A 16,566-nucleotide genomic window follows, 5' to 3' on the forward strand; every position below is an offset into this window, starting at 1 on the left:
TTGAGCAGTCTGCGCTGTGCTCTTGCAGTCATCTTTACAGGACGGTCACTCCTAGGGAGAGTAGCAGCAGTGCTGAACTTTCTCCATTCATAGACAATTTGTCTTACCGTGGACTGATGAACAGCAAGGCTTTTGGAGATACTTTTATAACCCTTTCCAGCTTTATGCAAGTCAACAATTCTTAATCGTAGGTCTTCTGAGAGCTCTTTTGTACGAGGCATCATTCACATCAGGCAATGCTTCTTGTGAAAAGCAAACCCAGAACTGGTGTGTATTTTTTATAGGGCAGGGCAGCTGTAACCAACACCTCCAATCTCATCTCATTGATTGGACTCCAGTTGGCTGACATCTCAAGCCAATTAGCCCTGGGAAATGTCATTAGTCTAGGGGTTCACATACTTTTTCCACCTGCACTGTGAATGTTTACATGGCGTGTTCAATAAAAACATGGCAACATTTCATTCTTTGTGTGTTATTAGTTTAAGCAGACTGTGATTGTCTATTGTTGTGACTTAGATGATGATGATCAGATCACATTTTATGACCAATTTGTGCAGAAATCAATATCATTCCAAAGGGTTCACATACTTTTTCTTGCAGCTGTATACGTTTATGCATATGCATAAACATATATTTATATTCTTGTCTATACATACAGGCAGTCTCCTTGAAAAATGCACATATAAACATCTAAGGTGGATATACATTCCTCTATATACCAACCTATTTTGGATATATTAATGCATATACCCTTACTAGTCCATCAAAGCATATATCTGTTTAAATTACAGAACTTGTCTGTTAGGCCTCAGTGGTTTAGGACCGCCTTGGCCTGGTATAGTATCCTCACCATCACTGCCTATTATATTCAGCAGCTATGCATAATATGGATATCATTTGTATACCTAGGCAAAATTGGCAGAGTTCCTGACAGGTGTTTTTTATTTACACATGGAAATGCCATCTTTGACTCCACTGTAATACCTGTCTGATTTGAGACCATAGATACTTAAATATAATGTATACTTATATATGTTTTTTTGATCCATGTATTTATATTTGTAGAAGATTGATGCCTACCAAACCCCTGAGGAAGAAGCTGGGAAAACTCTGAAACGCATCGGGTGAAAAGGACGTCAGTCTTTGTAAATTGTATACACCGGTGCAATTGCAGCTGTGCATTCCATGTACATCTTTGTTTAAAATGTTTTTATTGTCGTGATACAAATAAAATAAATTTTACATAATATAGTTGCATTATATACTCAGTGCCTACAAAGTCCCACTCAAGGGAACTTTCCAATGTTTTATCTATTTATTGATGTGGCACATGTAGGGAGGTAATCACCGGTATCTTCTTTTAAGCCCCGTACACACGTACCGATTGTCGGCATACAAACGTTCGTCTTTTCTCCCCGGGATGTCGGTGTCTGTTGAAAAGTGCAAAGACTGCCCAAGAATTTTGTCCGCCGACTACAGCCGACTGCAGAAGTGATGTCATGTAATGGTTAACTTTCCCTGTGTTTTTTCTTTTCTGAGCATGCCCAGTCTTGCAAATCTGCGGTCTGTCGGCAGAATTCTGTACTGACTGGCGAACAAAAATTTTAATGTTTGCAAGAAAGACTCTTGTCCACAGAATGTGCGCAGACAGCTGTCGGAGGCACCATACTAACAAGCGTACAATCGGCAGATCTTTCGTCCGCCGACGTTTGTATGCCGACGATCGGTACGTGTGTACGGGCCTTTATACTGAGGGGACGTTGAGGAAAGGAAATCCAGACAAAGCCAGCTCAGTGAGCAGGTACAATCCATGCATCTGAGAGGAGAGTGGAAGGTGATTGAACAGCTGAGGAGCCTGGAATTAGCCTCAGCAGGGGAAGGCGATTTTAGACCTGGAAACAGGCCTAAACTGTAGGTGAGCGCAGTGGTGAAAGGTGGTGGGAGTCACTGCACAATTGTATTAACTGAAACCCACAAAGGTGAAGGTGGAAAAACTGCAGGATATAATGGCACTTTTCCACTGCAAGTATCGGCTAGTACCGGCTCGGCTCTACTCGGCCCTGCTTGGCCCGGTTTGCTTTTCCACTGCGGTACCGCATGGTATAGTGTCAGAACGGTTCGGTACGGTACGGTATAGGTTTGCTTTTCCACTAAAGTAGTACTAAAGTTAAGTGGGTGGGATAACAACGGGGTGGGTGTGATTCTCTGACCAATCAGTGGCTAGTAGTGACTGCATGCAAAGGATTGTGGGATATGGTACCAGTTTGGTACCTGTTGGAACCACAATCGAGTAGGTACTGTTTTTTCAGAGCCGTACCATACCGTACCGTTCGGTTCCATGCAGTGGAAAAGCAAACCTATACCGTACCGTACCGAACCGTTCCGACCCTATACCATGCGGTACCGCAGTGGAAAAGCACAAAAGCGTGCCGAGCCGGTACGGTTCTATGCAGTGGAAAAGCGCCATAAGAAGCCCATTTAAAGGGAAAAATATTTGAAAGAAGAAAAGCACCACTAATTGAACTATAGTCGTTTGGGACTGTCACATTTGTTTTATTTAGATCACGAGAAAGTTTGTTACTGAATATTGTAAGCAGTATTATGGTTTGAAAGTAAGGTTTTGGTTTAAAAACATAAATTGGATTGCACACGGATAGGCGCAGCCAACATTTTTTATTTTATTTCGTTTGCAGTTGTGGGAACATAATAATTTGGTTGCAGCCATCAGACACAAGTTAAAAATGAGTGACACATTAGGTTAGGGAGCGTGGGATAATACACACCTGTTTTATAATCCAGCAGTGGGAATAGCCACATTGGGGTTGATTTACTAAAACTGGAGAGTGCAAAATCTGGCTGCAGCTCTTCATGGAAGCCAATCAGCTTCTAACTTCAGCTTGTTCAGTTAAGCTTTGTCAAAAAACCTGGAAGCTGATTGCACCAGCTAACATCACTTATGCCCCATACACACGTGCAGATTATCTGCAGACTTTTGTCTGCAGACTTACCAAAACCATATAATATGAGGTCAAACCTAAACACTTTCAATTTGTATGCAATCCGGCAGGCCCTTGCACTACATAGAAAAGGTAAGTCTGCAGACAAAAGTCTGCAGATAATCTGCACGTGTGTATGGGGCATTACACAAAAGATGCACTGCAGTTTAGTACCACCCTGAGCATTGATGACTTAAGGATAAGTTCACCTTTGGGAACATGTTACATGTTCCACCTATTTTTAGGGTGGAACATGTAACATGTTTCTACTGCTGCATCTGCTCCCACTGCAGCTGTTGAGCGCTGTGTCTTCCTGTCAGTGTGAACCTGCCTGCTTGCCAGTACTGCCCGCATGGCATCAGCGATCTGCTGATCGCTGGTGCAATGCTTTCCAAGCTCTAAAAAAAAAAGTAAATGCACATTTTTTTACCTGCAAAAAATAAAAATATGTGCATTTATTTATTTATTCATTTTTAAAGTATTTTAAAAATTATATTTTTATGTATTTTTAATCCTTTAACCACTTGCCGACTGCTCACAGTATATTTACTGCGGCGGTCAGCCCCTCACAGGCAGAGCGACGTAGGTCTACGTCGCTAGCCTGTGAGGCTCTGGGGAGCGAGTGCGCGCCGCCGGAGGCGCACTCCCGCTCCCGCACGGTCACGGACCCCCCCCCCCGCCGAGTGACGACGGTCACTCGGCGATCGTCGGTGGAGAGGGAGAAAGGCAGGCGGCTGATGTAAACAAGCCGCCTGTCATTCTCCCCGGTGTAGGAATCGTGATTAAACGGTTCTACTATGTAGGACCGTTGATCACTGTTCCTACCCCTGAAGCCACAGCCAATCACAGTTAGAATCCCGCCCCTAGGGACCCACACCACCCCTCCCTCTCAAAAAAAGTTAACCCCTTCACTGCCAGTGTATTTAAAATACGCTTTTTGCAATTTTTTACCAAACATATGTAGCATAAAACAAATTGGCCGAAAATGTTAAAAAATTTAGATTTTTACATTTTTTTGGGGGAATTTCATATAAAAAAAATGTGAAAAATATTGTTATTTTTGCAAAATTGACGCTCTTTTTTTGTTTATAGCGCATGATCAAAAAATCGCACAGGTGATCAAATACCACCAAAAGAAAGCTCTGTTTGTGGGAAAAAAAGGACGTCAAATTCGTTTAGGTATAGCGTCGCACGACCGCGCAATTGTCCGTTAAAGTCACGCAGTGCCGAATCGCAAAATAGGCCCTGGACGGAATGGGGGTAAAATCTTCCGGGGCTTAAGTGGTTAAAGAGCTTAAGAGTGGTCACTTGACCACTGTAAAAAAAAGTATACAGTAAAAGTATTTATTTGTGATTTGTAATGCATTGCCTTTTTAATTAGAAACAGAGACTATAATGCAAATATTTCTATGTTCCAATAGCTTAACTACAGCTACCCATAGCTCATTAATAGGGATAAAAGGGTTTAGCACAATGCTGTCCTTTTGAGAAAGCTTGCTACATGTGGCATTCCCTCCCCTTGAAAATCCCTGGGTGTATTCATGTACTCACACTGTCCTTCTTCCTCCCACTGCTCTTGGGCAAGATTCCTAGTCAAACCATAATGCTGAAAGGATCATCCTAAGCCAGCCCAAGCTCAGCCTGGAGGTAGAGACCCCCCCAGGCCTAGGGGATTCCTCCTAGCAGGGCCATCTTACCGAATGGGTACGCTGGGCAGTTGCCCGGAGGCCCCAATTGCCCGGGGGGCCCCACCTTCCCAGCGAGCCAGCCCCAGCCAAGCATTAGTTCAGATTCCCGTGTGCATCCCGCCGCCAAACTTAGCAGGTGGCAAGCACCTGTCGGCCCTGCACTGCTGTCAGGCCACTTGGGCCGTGGAGGGGGAGCCCACAACTGGAGGAATGTCTGTCTGCCTCCACGGGAACAGGCACACACAGGACAGTCGAGTCTGACTCCCGTCCGTGTATGTGTGTTCATCGGACCCAGTTGCCCGACTTGGAAGCTGTCATTAGCCTGGCACTGCTGTACCAATAAATATAGCCTTATCAATATTTTGCATTTTTATTCTCATGGGTGATTGTGTAGGCAGGGCCCCAGTGCACTGCATTGCCCGGGGCCCATGAATGCTCTTAAGATGGCACCGCCTCCTAGGCCACCGACAAGCCTACTCAGCACTCCATCTTCTATCCAACTCCCCTGCTAGCACGACTCATCCATATTTCAGGTCTAACCCAGCCACCAGGACAGTACTCCTGGGGATTGGCCAGGTTCCCTCAAGTATGCAGATCACCCCTCCTGGCCTCCTCCCAATAACTTCTAGAAGTTTCTCCAAACTTCCAGATCCAGGGGGAGGCACCAGAGAACTGCCTCTGTGAGTCATCCAGCCTGACCTGCAGTAAACCCTGACCCAGATTCAGTCTCACTTTACCATGAGTCTGTACATTTGCCTGCACTATTCTAGTAGCACACTAGAGGGTAGTACATATGGAAACCCATTCTTTACAACACAAATATCTATTTATCTACCTGACCATGATGTACTCCATTTTTTTCCTGCCACATTCTTTGTCCATATAAATAAAGAATGTATAAAACAAAAAAATTGGATCAAAAGGTGCTGGGCTGCGGCATGCCAACAGGAACAAGCCAAAATTCGATCAGTCTATGGCTGGCTCAAGATTTTTATTTTGTACTGACCTGCTTCTTCTGTAGTGTGTCATCCTGCTCCCAGATAAAGCTGCCAATTTTTCTTCTGATTTCTGTTACATATAAATTAAGTGTGAATAATATTTTCAGACAGATTTATGATCTACAGACATGTATACCAACCTTCGTGAAGACAAGCTGGGGGAAGGATAAAATGTCCAAGGGCCATCAGATTCTTAGCTTTAGGACTGGCGGTTGTTTTTAGGAAGCTAGCATGGAAGACAGTAGCCTTGTTTTCAACATAATCCAGACTGTTATATATTCTGAAATAAATACGTCCCATATATTGGCACCACATCAGCAAATTAAAGGAATATACAGTAGTAACTCATGTTTTTGTACAAGCATCTTTAACAGTACATACCACAAAAGGGTTAGCAATACACAGGCAGATCACAGATCACATAAGCAGTGAGAGGCTATGTGAGATAACCAGTAACCAGTTGTTTGTGTTATAGGCTATGTGAGATGCCTGCTAGACCAGAAGTCAAAAACTGAAAATAGGCCATCTGATCCACTTGCGGCTGTCATTAGAAAAATTGTTGCCTTCTCCCCTAAGGCCCCATTGACATGGGGCAGACTCCGCCAGGAGTTTGCCTGCTCAGCAGAGAATCTGTCTGTTGATCCCTGCTGAGCAGGTGGATGGCTGGTCTGTGTCTGCTCTGCTTATGCACAACAGACACAGCCCACTCTCCTCTATGAGCTGTTGGATGTAAATGGACTGCCTGTCTGTTTAAACCCGACTGCCATCCAATCCGATCCGCTGGAAGGGTTGGGAATGAATCCCCACCTGTCTGTTTTTAGTGGATTGGATTGGATTGGGCGGATACATGTTCGTTTTCAATAGAGGAAAATGGATGGACTGATCGGGTCCGCCTGAAAAAATGGCAGGCAAATCCAATCGGTTTTCCCTTTTGTGATAAGGCCTAATTCCTAACATCTACCCTGTGTGGGTCACCCAAAGTTCCTGCACCTAACGTTTTACCTTAAGGCTAAGTTCACCTTTACAGAAGTTGGGCTGAGCGCCACATTACTGCGTTGTTTTTAAGAACTGACAGTGGGTGCAGGTCACAAAATCTCCTGCCCGCTGTATTAAGGGGGGGGGGGGGAGTCAGGGGGAGAGGGGTCAGGAACTGAAACACGTTTCATGTTCATCTCTAAATATAGGTTGAACATGTAACATGTTCCAAAGCTTAACTTAGTCTTTAAACTTCTAGCTGTTAAAAATAGTGAAAGGACAGATCAGTGTGTAGGAAAAGGGAGTGTGTTATTTGCAGAATTATAAGGTGGAAATTAAAAGGAAATGTCTGAAAATAAAACAAATGGCCTAGCATAAGGGACATTCTTTCAAAGACAGTGAAATGCACATTTTGGACGAAGAAGACAAAAGATGTGAAAGAGGCCATCTATCTCAAAAATTGAACAAGCAAGGGTGGGGACCTTCGTCACCATCTGACTTCCACATATAATTCCATTTTAACATCTCTACCCCGGTCATTTCACAACAATTGACACATTGAACCAAATCAAGGTAACTAACACCTATGCAGGCTTCCTGACACCAACAATAAGATTATATATATATATATATATATATATATATATATATATATATATATATATATATATATATATATATAATATATATATAATATATATATAACTAGAGTATGGTGATTCTACAACTTTCACACCTCCTATCCTGTTCTTGGACAATCAACGTCTACACACTCCATGGTTGCTGGACTAGGGTGTGGTTATGGATGCTGGGGCATCTTCTGGACACTCATTGGAATTGTCTTGGATGAACTAGAAAACATCTTCAGCTTTACAGAACAAGTTAAGTTGGATAAATGAGAACCTTCACAGACAAGCCTGATAAAACGAATGCAGCCACCACATGCAAGGAATGGTAAGCTGCAGTAGATTATATTTTTTGATTTGTTTAGATATGCTTAAGGTATCCCACAGACACTGTCTACCAATTTGTCTTTCAATGCCAAGGAATTTCATTAACACTAATCCAATTAAATTTAAATGCCAGTTAGCCTGTACTGTATATGTCCTTCAGTGTCTGTCCACACATCTCTCATTTTCTGTTCATCGCGTTTCTGTGTTGACCATCTGTCAGTGCCAGTCAACTTTTTCTTCAATATCTCTATTTGCCTATGTCTGTGTCAACTTTATGAACCTCTATATCAATTCCCGCCTTTCCATCAAACTTGTTGAAAAATCTCTGAGCGATCTAATGGATCCTGGGGCAGGTCTAACAAGAAAAATCAGCAGTTACCTTTCTTGGAGAATCATCTGCCCCAAGCAGAGGAAAAAAACATGGAAGCCCAATTCTGAGAAAAATATTTTGGAATCATGAAAAAAAACCACTACAGTAAACCACCAGTACTATGTTGCACTACCTCTGGCTTTTATAACGGCTTGAATGGATTTAACTATTGACAAACAGTATTCTTCATCAATCCGGCTCCAACTTCCTCCTATTGCAGTTGCCAGATCAGCTTTGCAGGTTGGAGCCCTGTCATGGACCATTTTCTTTAATTTCCACTATAGATTTTCAATTGGATTGAGGTCCGGACTGTTTGCAGGCCATGTCATTGACATTATATGTCTTTCTTGAAGGAAAGTTTTCACAGCTTTTGCCTATGGCAAGATGCATTATCATCCTGAAAAATGATGTCATCATCACCAAACATTGTTTCAAATGATGGAATAAGAAAAGTGTTCAAAATTGCAATATAAACTTGTGCATTTATTGAAGATTTAATGACTGTCATCTCCCCCGTCCCCCGTACCTTTACCTGACATGCAGCCCTTCATACATTTCATTGGAACGGCAACAAACAAAAGTTCCAGCATCATCACCCTGCCCAATGCAGACTCATGATTCATCACTAAATATCACTTTCATCCTGTCATTCCACAGTCCATGATTGCTTTTCTTTAGCCCACTATAACCTTGTTTTTTTCTGTTAATGATGGTTTTTGTTTGGCTTTTCTGTATGTACTTGTACCAGTACGCTTGCCTTTAACAACCTTCCCATTTGATTTTTACTTGGTCCAGATTTAGGACACCGCTGACTGGGAACAACTAAAATCTTTTGCAACATTCTGTGATGATTTACCTTCTTGAAGAAGTTTTATATACCTCTCCTTTGTTTCAACTGACATTTCTCGTGTTGGAGCCATGATTCATGTCAATCAGGTTGGTGCAACAGATCAACAAGATGTGCAAGCAATCTTTTGTAACTGCAGACTAATTAGAAGATGTAATCTGATGCAGATGTTTGTTTTAGAACTGCAAAATGCAAAAAACTATTTCACTGCAAAGTGATTTTTTATATTATTTTCCTCAGAATTTAGTGATTCCAATTTTTTTTCCACTGCTTGATTTGCAAAAACAGTTGTAATCGACTACAGTTTTCTTTATTTTTTAAGGGTTTCTTAAAAAAGCGGAGTTCCACCCTAAAATGAAAGTTCCGCCCATCCTCTTGCTTCTTGTCATCTGAAAAACAAATGGATAATCGCAATTTTTTTTTTTTTTTACTTACCTTGTTTAGAAGATAATATACTCACCTTACTTCCTCTTCATCCCCTCGGCGGCCACGGCGAGTTGTCACTTCCTGGCTTGCAATGATTCCTGGGAGCTGAACGCCATCGCTCCCAGGAATCAATGCGCCTGCACCGGCCCCGACGTCAGTTCCGGTGCAGGCGCCGTCATACCTTGCTAAACAGCTTCAGGGCATTCCCAGAAGCTGTGCAGGGATGACGCTTCAGCAGCCCCGGAAGTGACGGTGGGGCTTGCGCAGTGCATCGTGGGACCGAAGAGGACGCAGAAGAGGATCATGCTGGCTTCAAGCTGCCCACACCTGAGATGGCAGGGTTGGAGAAGACATTTTCAAGGTAAGTATTTCTTCTTGCAGGTAAGTGCAACCCGGGACAGTTCAGAGGCTATCCATTGTGGAATGCACTAGCCCTGACTGTCCCGGGGTATTTTTATGTATATTTTTTGGTTTTGGGTGGAACTCCGCTTTAAAGTCAGAAGGTTGGAATGTTAAATTAAAATAGTTTTGATGCATTACTGTGATTTGTTTTTTTTTCTACACAAATAAACATTTGAATAAACATTTAGTGGTGATTCCATACTTTTTGCCAGGGGTTGTAGTCACCAGGATCATTATTGTGTTGGTTAAATAAACAGTATAGGATGCAGCATCAGTCCAATGTTGCATATGTTCCCCACCAGCAATCTGACTGAGAACTGAGCAATCAAACAAAGTTGATCACTCAGTTCTCAGTGCTCCCTGAGCACAGAGGTAGTAACTATCAGTCACCGCTCTCTGCTCTGCTCCCCCCCCTCCCCCACTGGAGCACTGGGCTGCGGAGGGGGCGGTAGCGACTGGATTAACCTCTTAGTGGCTTGCTGAGAGGCTGAGCCAGGTACCAGTCCAGGGTTGTGGGCGGATCCCGACCATATTGGCACAATATTTCCCCAGCCTGGACCGGCTCTGTGATGTCAGCTGACAGCGGGCTTTATCCCGCTATCTGCTGAAAGCGGGTCAAAGGAGTGCAAAACAAACTGTGCTCCTGTGATCCACAGGAGAAGTACATCCAAACAAGCTTTACTATGTGATCATCTGTCAGCCAATGACAGCTGATCACAGAAGTAAACAGACGCCAGTTACTGTCTTTTTTTTCTTTACGCTGTCAGCGTGAGGAAAAGAAGAAAGCCGTTAATTGGCTTCTGCTAGAGTGATATTGGTCCCCTTAGTGCCCATCAGTGCTGCTTATTAGTGCCCTCCAGTGCTGCAAATCAGTGCCCACCAGTGCCATCTATCAGTGCCCATCAGTACTGCTAATCAATGCCCACCAGTGAAATCTATCAATGCCCATCAGTTCTGCCAATCAGTGCCTCCTCATCAATACCCACCAGTGCTGCCTATCAATGCCCATAAGTGCCACCTATCAGTTTCACCTCTGTGTACTGCCCATCATTGCCCATCAGTGCCACCTATCAGTGCCCATTAGTGAAGCCTGATCAGTGCCTTCTGATCAGTGCCCACCAGTGCCTCCTTATCAATGCCCATCAGTGCCACCTTTCAGTGAAGGAGAAAAATTACCTGTTTGCAAAATTAGCAAAAAAAACAAAATATGAGAAACGTTTTGTTTTGTTTTTTTTTTCAAAATGTTCGGTCTTTTCTTGTTTGTTTAGCAAAAAATAAAAAGCCAAGAGGGGATTAAATACCACCAAAAGAAAGCTCTATTTGTGTGAAAAAACAAATGATAAAAATTTCATATGGGTACAGTGTTACATGACCGCACAATTGTCATTCAAATTATAAGAGCGCTGAAAGCAGAAAATTGGCCTTGTCAGGAAGGGGGTATAAGTGCCCAGTAAGCAAATGGTTAACAGCCAAAATTTGAACCAAATCAGCTGTGGGAGGAGCCTGAACTTGGCGCATGCAAGAAGCGCCGGTTGGTAGGTCCGGGAGGCGGCCATTAGGAACGGCCAGAGGCTTGGCATAATCCCCTCATGACGAGGGGCTGCAAGTGTGGGACAGACTGGAAAGAGGGACTGCAGCAGAGCGGTAGAGCCAGGAGCCAGAAGCGCAGGTCCTAGTCTTATGCGGGGACTCACCCCCCAGTGAGTGTCTGTGACAAGGAGGAGCTAGGAAGACAGCAGCAAGGTCGAGTCGGACCAGGGACGGGCTCCGGCAGAGGCAGCGTGCAGTGTGTGGGAAGGAGAGAGAGCGGGAGTGAGGCCAGCTCGGGGCTTGGAGCGCCCCCCTCGTGAGCGGTGTATTACAGCTTGGTGGACCAGTAATCCCCTGACCTTGCCGCCACATCGCCACGCAGAGCCTTAGAGCCCCAGAGCCGGAGTTCTATATCTCCACAGCTGAGCGGACCATTAAGGGCCGTACACACTTGACGAAAATCGGACGAAATATCCTCCGATTTTTCTCTGTCTTCTCAGCGTTCATTACCGTTTTTAGTCGACAGTGCATAAATGTTCACGAAATTTCTCGTCCGATTTTTCTTTTTTTTGGCACATTTGTTCCTAGACTTCCGGGTTGTCAGCAACTTCAGATCCTGCGCGGTCTTTCGTATCCGATTTTTCACGGACGTACTGCATACACATTAAACGAAAATCGGTCGTCTGGGGACGGACGAAAGAAATTTTGGTGTTTGTCCCTCTGGTTTTTTTTGTTGAAAATGTCGCCATCGGCTGCTGAAAGTTGTGTACACCTTAGGGCGAAAATCGGACGATTTCACATCGGGCTGGAATTTTCGGCAGATTTTCTACTAGTGTGTACCCTGCTTTAGCCTCACAGACCTATTTACCCATAACCTCACAGAGCTAGGGAAGGTATTGCAGAGCAAAAAGCAAACAGACTTTGGAGATTAAGCAACTGGTTGGAGAAAGGAGGATAAGACACTTGAAGGAAAGGTGATGGACTAGAGGGGGTGAGCCAAAATTACAGGAAAAGTTTTAGCTAAAGTTCAAAGTTAAACGCATCTGACCAGGCTAGATACACTGGTGGGGGAGCTCCAGGAGAATACAGAGCCCTAGCACACCTGTCAGGGCACAAACACCAGGAGAAGGGCTCTAGGACCCAGCAGCGCTATCAGCACTTTGGCAGGAGAAGGACTTTAGGACCCAGCAGCACTACCAGCAATTTACCTGGGCCTATTTAAGGAAACCTGCCAGTGATTTTAGTTGCTGGTTGATCTTCAGCTCCTCCAGTGTGTTATCCCTGTGATATTCCAGTTCCTGTCTCCTGTTACCAACCCGGCTTGTCCTTGACCTGTCTCCTGATTGCTTCCTGTGTTTGACCTCGGCTATCCACCTGACCACGCTTGCTCTGATATCCACCTGGCTCCTGATCTCGGCTATCCACCTGACCACGCTTGCTCTGATATCCACCTGGCTCCTGATCTTGGCTATCCACCCGACCACGTTCCAGTCTCAGCATTATCCAAGTCCTGCAAACACCTCACGGGCGCCACCTGTCTGCTGATTCCACTCCAGCACTCCAGCTGTACTCTGGATCCTCCTGCACACAATCCAGCAGGCGACCCGTGCTACTTTGGGCCTGACCTCTCCTGTTCTCATCCTCAGGGGGGTCTGGAACTTAGCCGCAAGGGAAGCCCTCTCTCTCCATTGGCCTCTAGCACCAGGTACGTGATAGTATCAACCAGCCAAGATGTCTGAGGCCGAGAGAGGTGCTTCCGCATTAGAGGCCCTATGTCAGCAGATTACAGTTCTTACACAAGCAGTCCAGAGCTTACAAGATGGCTACTTTCAGCTGGAAGGACGCCTTCACCCTCTCAGTTGTTCTGCTACAGCCGCACCTGCTATGGGTTTACCCCCTCCGGAGCCCAGAGTTCCCACTCCCGATCGCTTTTCAGGTGACCGACGGAAATTCAGGGCTTTCAAAAATGCTTGTGACCTTTACTTTGCCCTGCAACCAAGGACTTTTTCTCTTGAGACTGTCAAGGTGGGTTTCATCATTTCACTCTTATCTGATGAGCCACAGTCCTGGGCTCATAATCTCATTGAGCAAAAGAACTCAGTCTTGGATTCAGTTTTCACCTTCTTTGAAGCTATGGCTACCTTATATGATGATCCACAACGGACTGCCACCGCAGAGTCGGCCCTTCATGCTCTTGTACAAGGCAGACGACCTGTGGAGGATTACATTGTGAAATTTCGCAAGTGGTCAGCTGATACTGGGTGGAATGATGCCGCCCTAAAATACCAGTTCCGGCAAGGCTTATCTGAGTCTCTCAAGGACGAGTTGGCTAGGATTGAGGCTCCCGCCTCACTAGAAAGTCTCATCCAAGTCTCTATCCAACTAGACCGACGGCTGCGGGAGCGAAGGTCCGAACGCACTCAGACCCTTCGACCCACATGGATAATGCCAAAGGTCCCAGGACCAACACTCCCAGCCTCTATTCCCCAGTCCATGAATATGTCCGATGAGGAACCCATGCAAACTGGCCTACTCCGCCCTGCTTTAACCCCTGAAGAGAGAGCACGCAGACGACAGGATAACTTGTGTCTCTACTGTGGGACTTCGGGCCACTTCCTTCGCAGTTGTCCTGTTCGCCCAAGGAAGTCCAGCCTTCCACGCCCCTCTTACCTTCAGTTGTCTGGGACTATATCCACTCATTTAATTCTCCCCATCTCTCTGCAGGTGGATGGAAAGGAAGTAAAGCTGCAGGCGATCATTGACTCTGGAGCCTGTAGTTGCTTCCTGGATATCAACCTAGCCAATATCTTGCGCATACCCCTGAAACTGAAGGAACAAAGACTTGATGTACATTTAGCAGATGGCACTGCTCCTAGCTCTGGACCAGTCACTCAGGAGACTATCCCTGTCCTTGCCACAACAGAAGCAGGCCATCGGGAATTCCTCCGCTTTGATGTCATCAGGTCTCCTATTTTCCCAGCCATCCTAGGGATACCCTGGCTACGGGCCCACAACCCGCAAATTGACTGGCCCAAGGGAGAAATCATCTTCTCATCTTCCTATTGTCAGCAACACTGTGGCGTCCCCACGCCTGTCAACTCTTCAGTGTGTCTCTCCGTTCAACCTACACCGGATCCCTGTCATGCTGTTCCTTCAGCCTACCTTGACTTCCTTGATGTGTTTGACAAAAAAGGTGCCGATGCCTTGCCCCCACATCGGTCCTACGACTGCCCAATTGAGTTGCTACCTGGAGCAGAAGTCCCCTTTGGGCGCATCTTTCCGTTATCCGAAGTGGAGCTGGAGGCCCTCCGACAATATATAGATGAAAACCTTGCCAAAGGATTCATCCGCCCTTCATCGTCACCTGCTGGAGCTGGCATTTTCTTCGTCGAGAAGAAGGATCGTTCTCTCAGACCATGCATTGACTATAGGGACCTTAATAAAATTACTATCAAGAACAGATACCCACTCCCTCTCGTCCCTGAGTTATTCCAAAGATTCCGAACAGCCCAGGTTTTCACGAAGTTGGACTTGCGGGGGGCCTATAACCTGGTTCGTATTAGGGAAGGTGATGAGTGGAAGACCGCCTTCCGAACACGCTTTGGTCACTTTGAGTACCTTGTGATGCCCTTCGGGCTATGTAATGCCCCTGCCACATTCCAACATTTTGTGAATGATATTTTCAGAGAATACCTTGACCTGTTCTTAATCGTCTATCTGGACGACATACTAATTTTCTCAGCCTCGCTTGAACTCCATCGAGAGCACGTCAGAAAAGTGTTAAAGACCTTAAGAACCCATGGCTTATATGCTAAAGCAGAAAAGTGTGAGTTCGAGAAACAATCTATCCAGTTCTTAGGACTCATAATCTCCACGAAAGGGCTTTCCATGGATCCTCAGAAGGTATCAGCAATCTTGGAGTGGCCTGCACCTTCTGACAAGAAAGGGGTCCAGAGGTTTGTGGGCTTCGCTAATTTTTATAGGAAATTTATTCGGAATTTCTTAACTATTATTGCCCCGATCACCCAGCTCACTCGCCTGCACTCACGCTTCTCCTGGAACCAAGATTCTCAAGCGGCTTTCGAAAAACTGAAGGCTCTCTTCACCTCTGCTCCAGTGTTGCAACACCCTGACCCAGCTCTTCCCTTTGTCCTTGAGGTGGACGCATCCGAAGTAGCTACGGGAGCCGTGCTCTCGCAGCGTCAGGGCCCAAAGGCCCTGCTCCACCCAGTAGCCTATTGCTCCAGGAAGCTGAATCAGGCCGAAAGAAACTATGACGTGGGTGACAGAGAACTCCTGGCAATTAAAGTCGCTCTCGAAGAATGGAGGTACCTCCTGGAGGGCGCTAACCATCCAATTATGATCTTCACAGATCACAAAAATTTGGAATATTTAAGATCTGCAAAACGCCTAAGACCTCGACAAGCCAGGTGGGCCTTATTCTTTTCGAGATTTAATTTCCACTTGACATACCGCCCAGGTTCCAAAAATGGGAAAGCCGATGCCCTGTCCAGGATGTTCCCCGAATCTGCTGAATGTGCTCCTCCAAGCACTATCTTATCTGCCCAAAATTTTTTGCTGATTCAACCTAACCTAAAGGCATCCATTGAACAAGCTTCTGTATCGTGCCCCGAATCCGAACATGACTCGTTAAGGAGGCAGGGTGGATTACTTTGGCACCAGGACAAAATCTTTGTACCTCAAGAAGCTAGGTCTCTGGTTCTCAGGGTATTCCACGACCACCAACTTGCAGGGCACTTTGGGGCCCGTAAAACTAACGAGCTCATTCAGCGGTCCTTTTGGTGGCCTAACCTCAGTCGGGACTGTAGATCCTACGTCAAGTCATGCACCATATGTCTACGTAGCAAAAGTGACAAAGTCAAAGCCTGGGGGTTATTAAGACCCTTGCCTATCCCTAATCGCCCCTGGGAAATGATTTCTATGGATTTTATTGTTGATCTTCCTCCCTCTGAAAGATTCACGACCATCCTTGTTGTGGTAGACCGATTATCAAAAATGGCCCACTTCATACCAATGATTGGTACTCCCTCTGCAGCGGAAACCGCTCACATGTTTATCAAGGAGATCATAAGACTTCATGGACTACCAAAGAACATTGTTTCGGATCGGGGGGTGCAATTCACCTCTAGGTTTTGGAGAGCCCTTTGTAAAGCCTTGGAAGTGGAACTCTGCTTATCATCTGCCTACCATCCCCAAAGTAATGGGCAAACGGAGCGTACTAACCAAACCCTCGAGCAATACCTCCGCTGCTTTTCAGCTTTTTCCCAAGATGACTGGGCATCCCTGCTTCCGCTGGCGGAATTTGCCTATAATAACTCTGTCCATTCAGCTACAAATCAGTCCCCATTCTGGGCTAATTA

General features: G+C 45.4%; 1 protein-coding gene across 1 annotated transcript in view; it reads right to left on the reverse strand.

The window, feature by feature from the left end:
• Positions 1-16,566, reverse strand: part of TERB2 (telomere repeat binding bouquet formation protein 2) — a gene marked incomplete at its 5' end in the record, with an annotated part of 194,308 nt that overhangs the window by 25,181 nt on the left and 152,561 nt on the right. The window contains 2 exons of the mRNA XM_082253501.1: positions 5,691-5,752; positions 5,823-5,962. Of these exons, the coding sequence (XP_082109627.1) occupies positions 5,691-5,752; positions 5,823-5,962 (202 nt within the window). The remainder of the gene's footprint in view (positions 1-5,690; positions 5,753-5,822; positions 5,963-16,566) is intronic.

This window comes from Pelophylax lessonae (assembly GCF_965119305.1).
Source record: "Pelophylax lessonae genome assembly, chromosome: 4".
Classification (NCBI taxonomy): domain Eukaryota; kingdom Metazoa; phylum Chordata; class Amphibia; order Anura; family Ranidae; genus Pelophylax; species Pelophylax lessonae.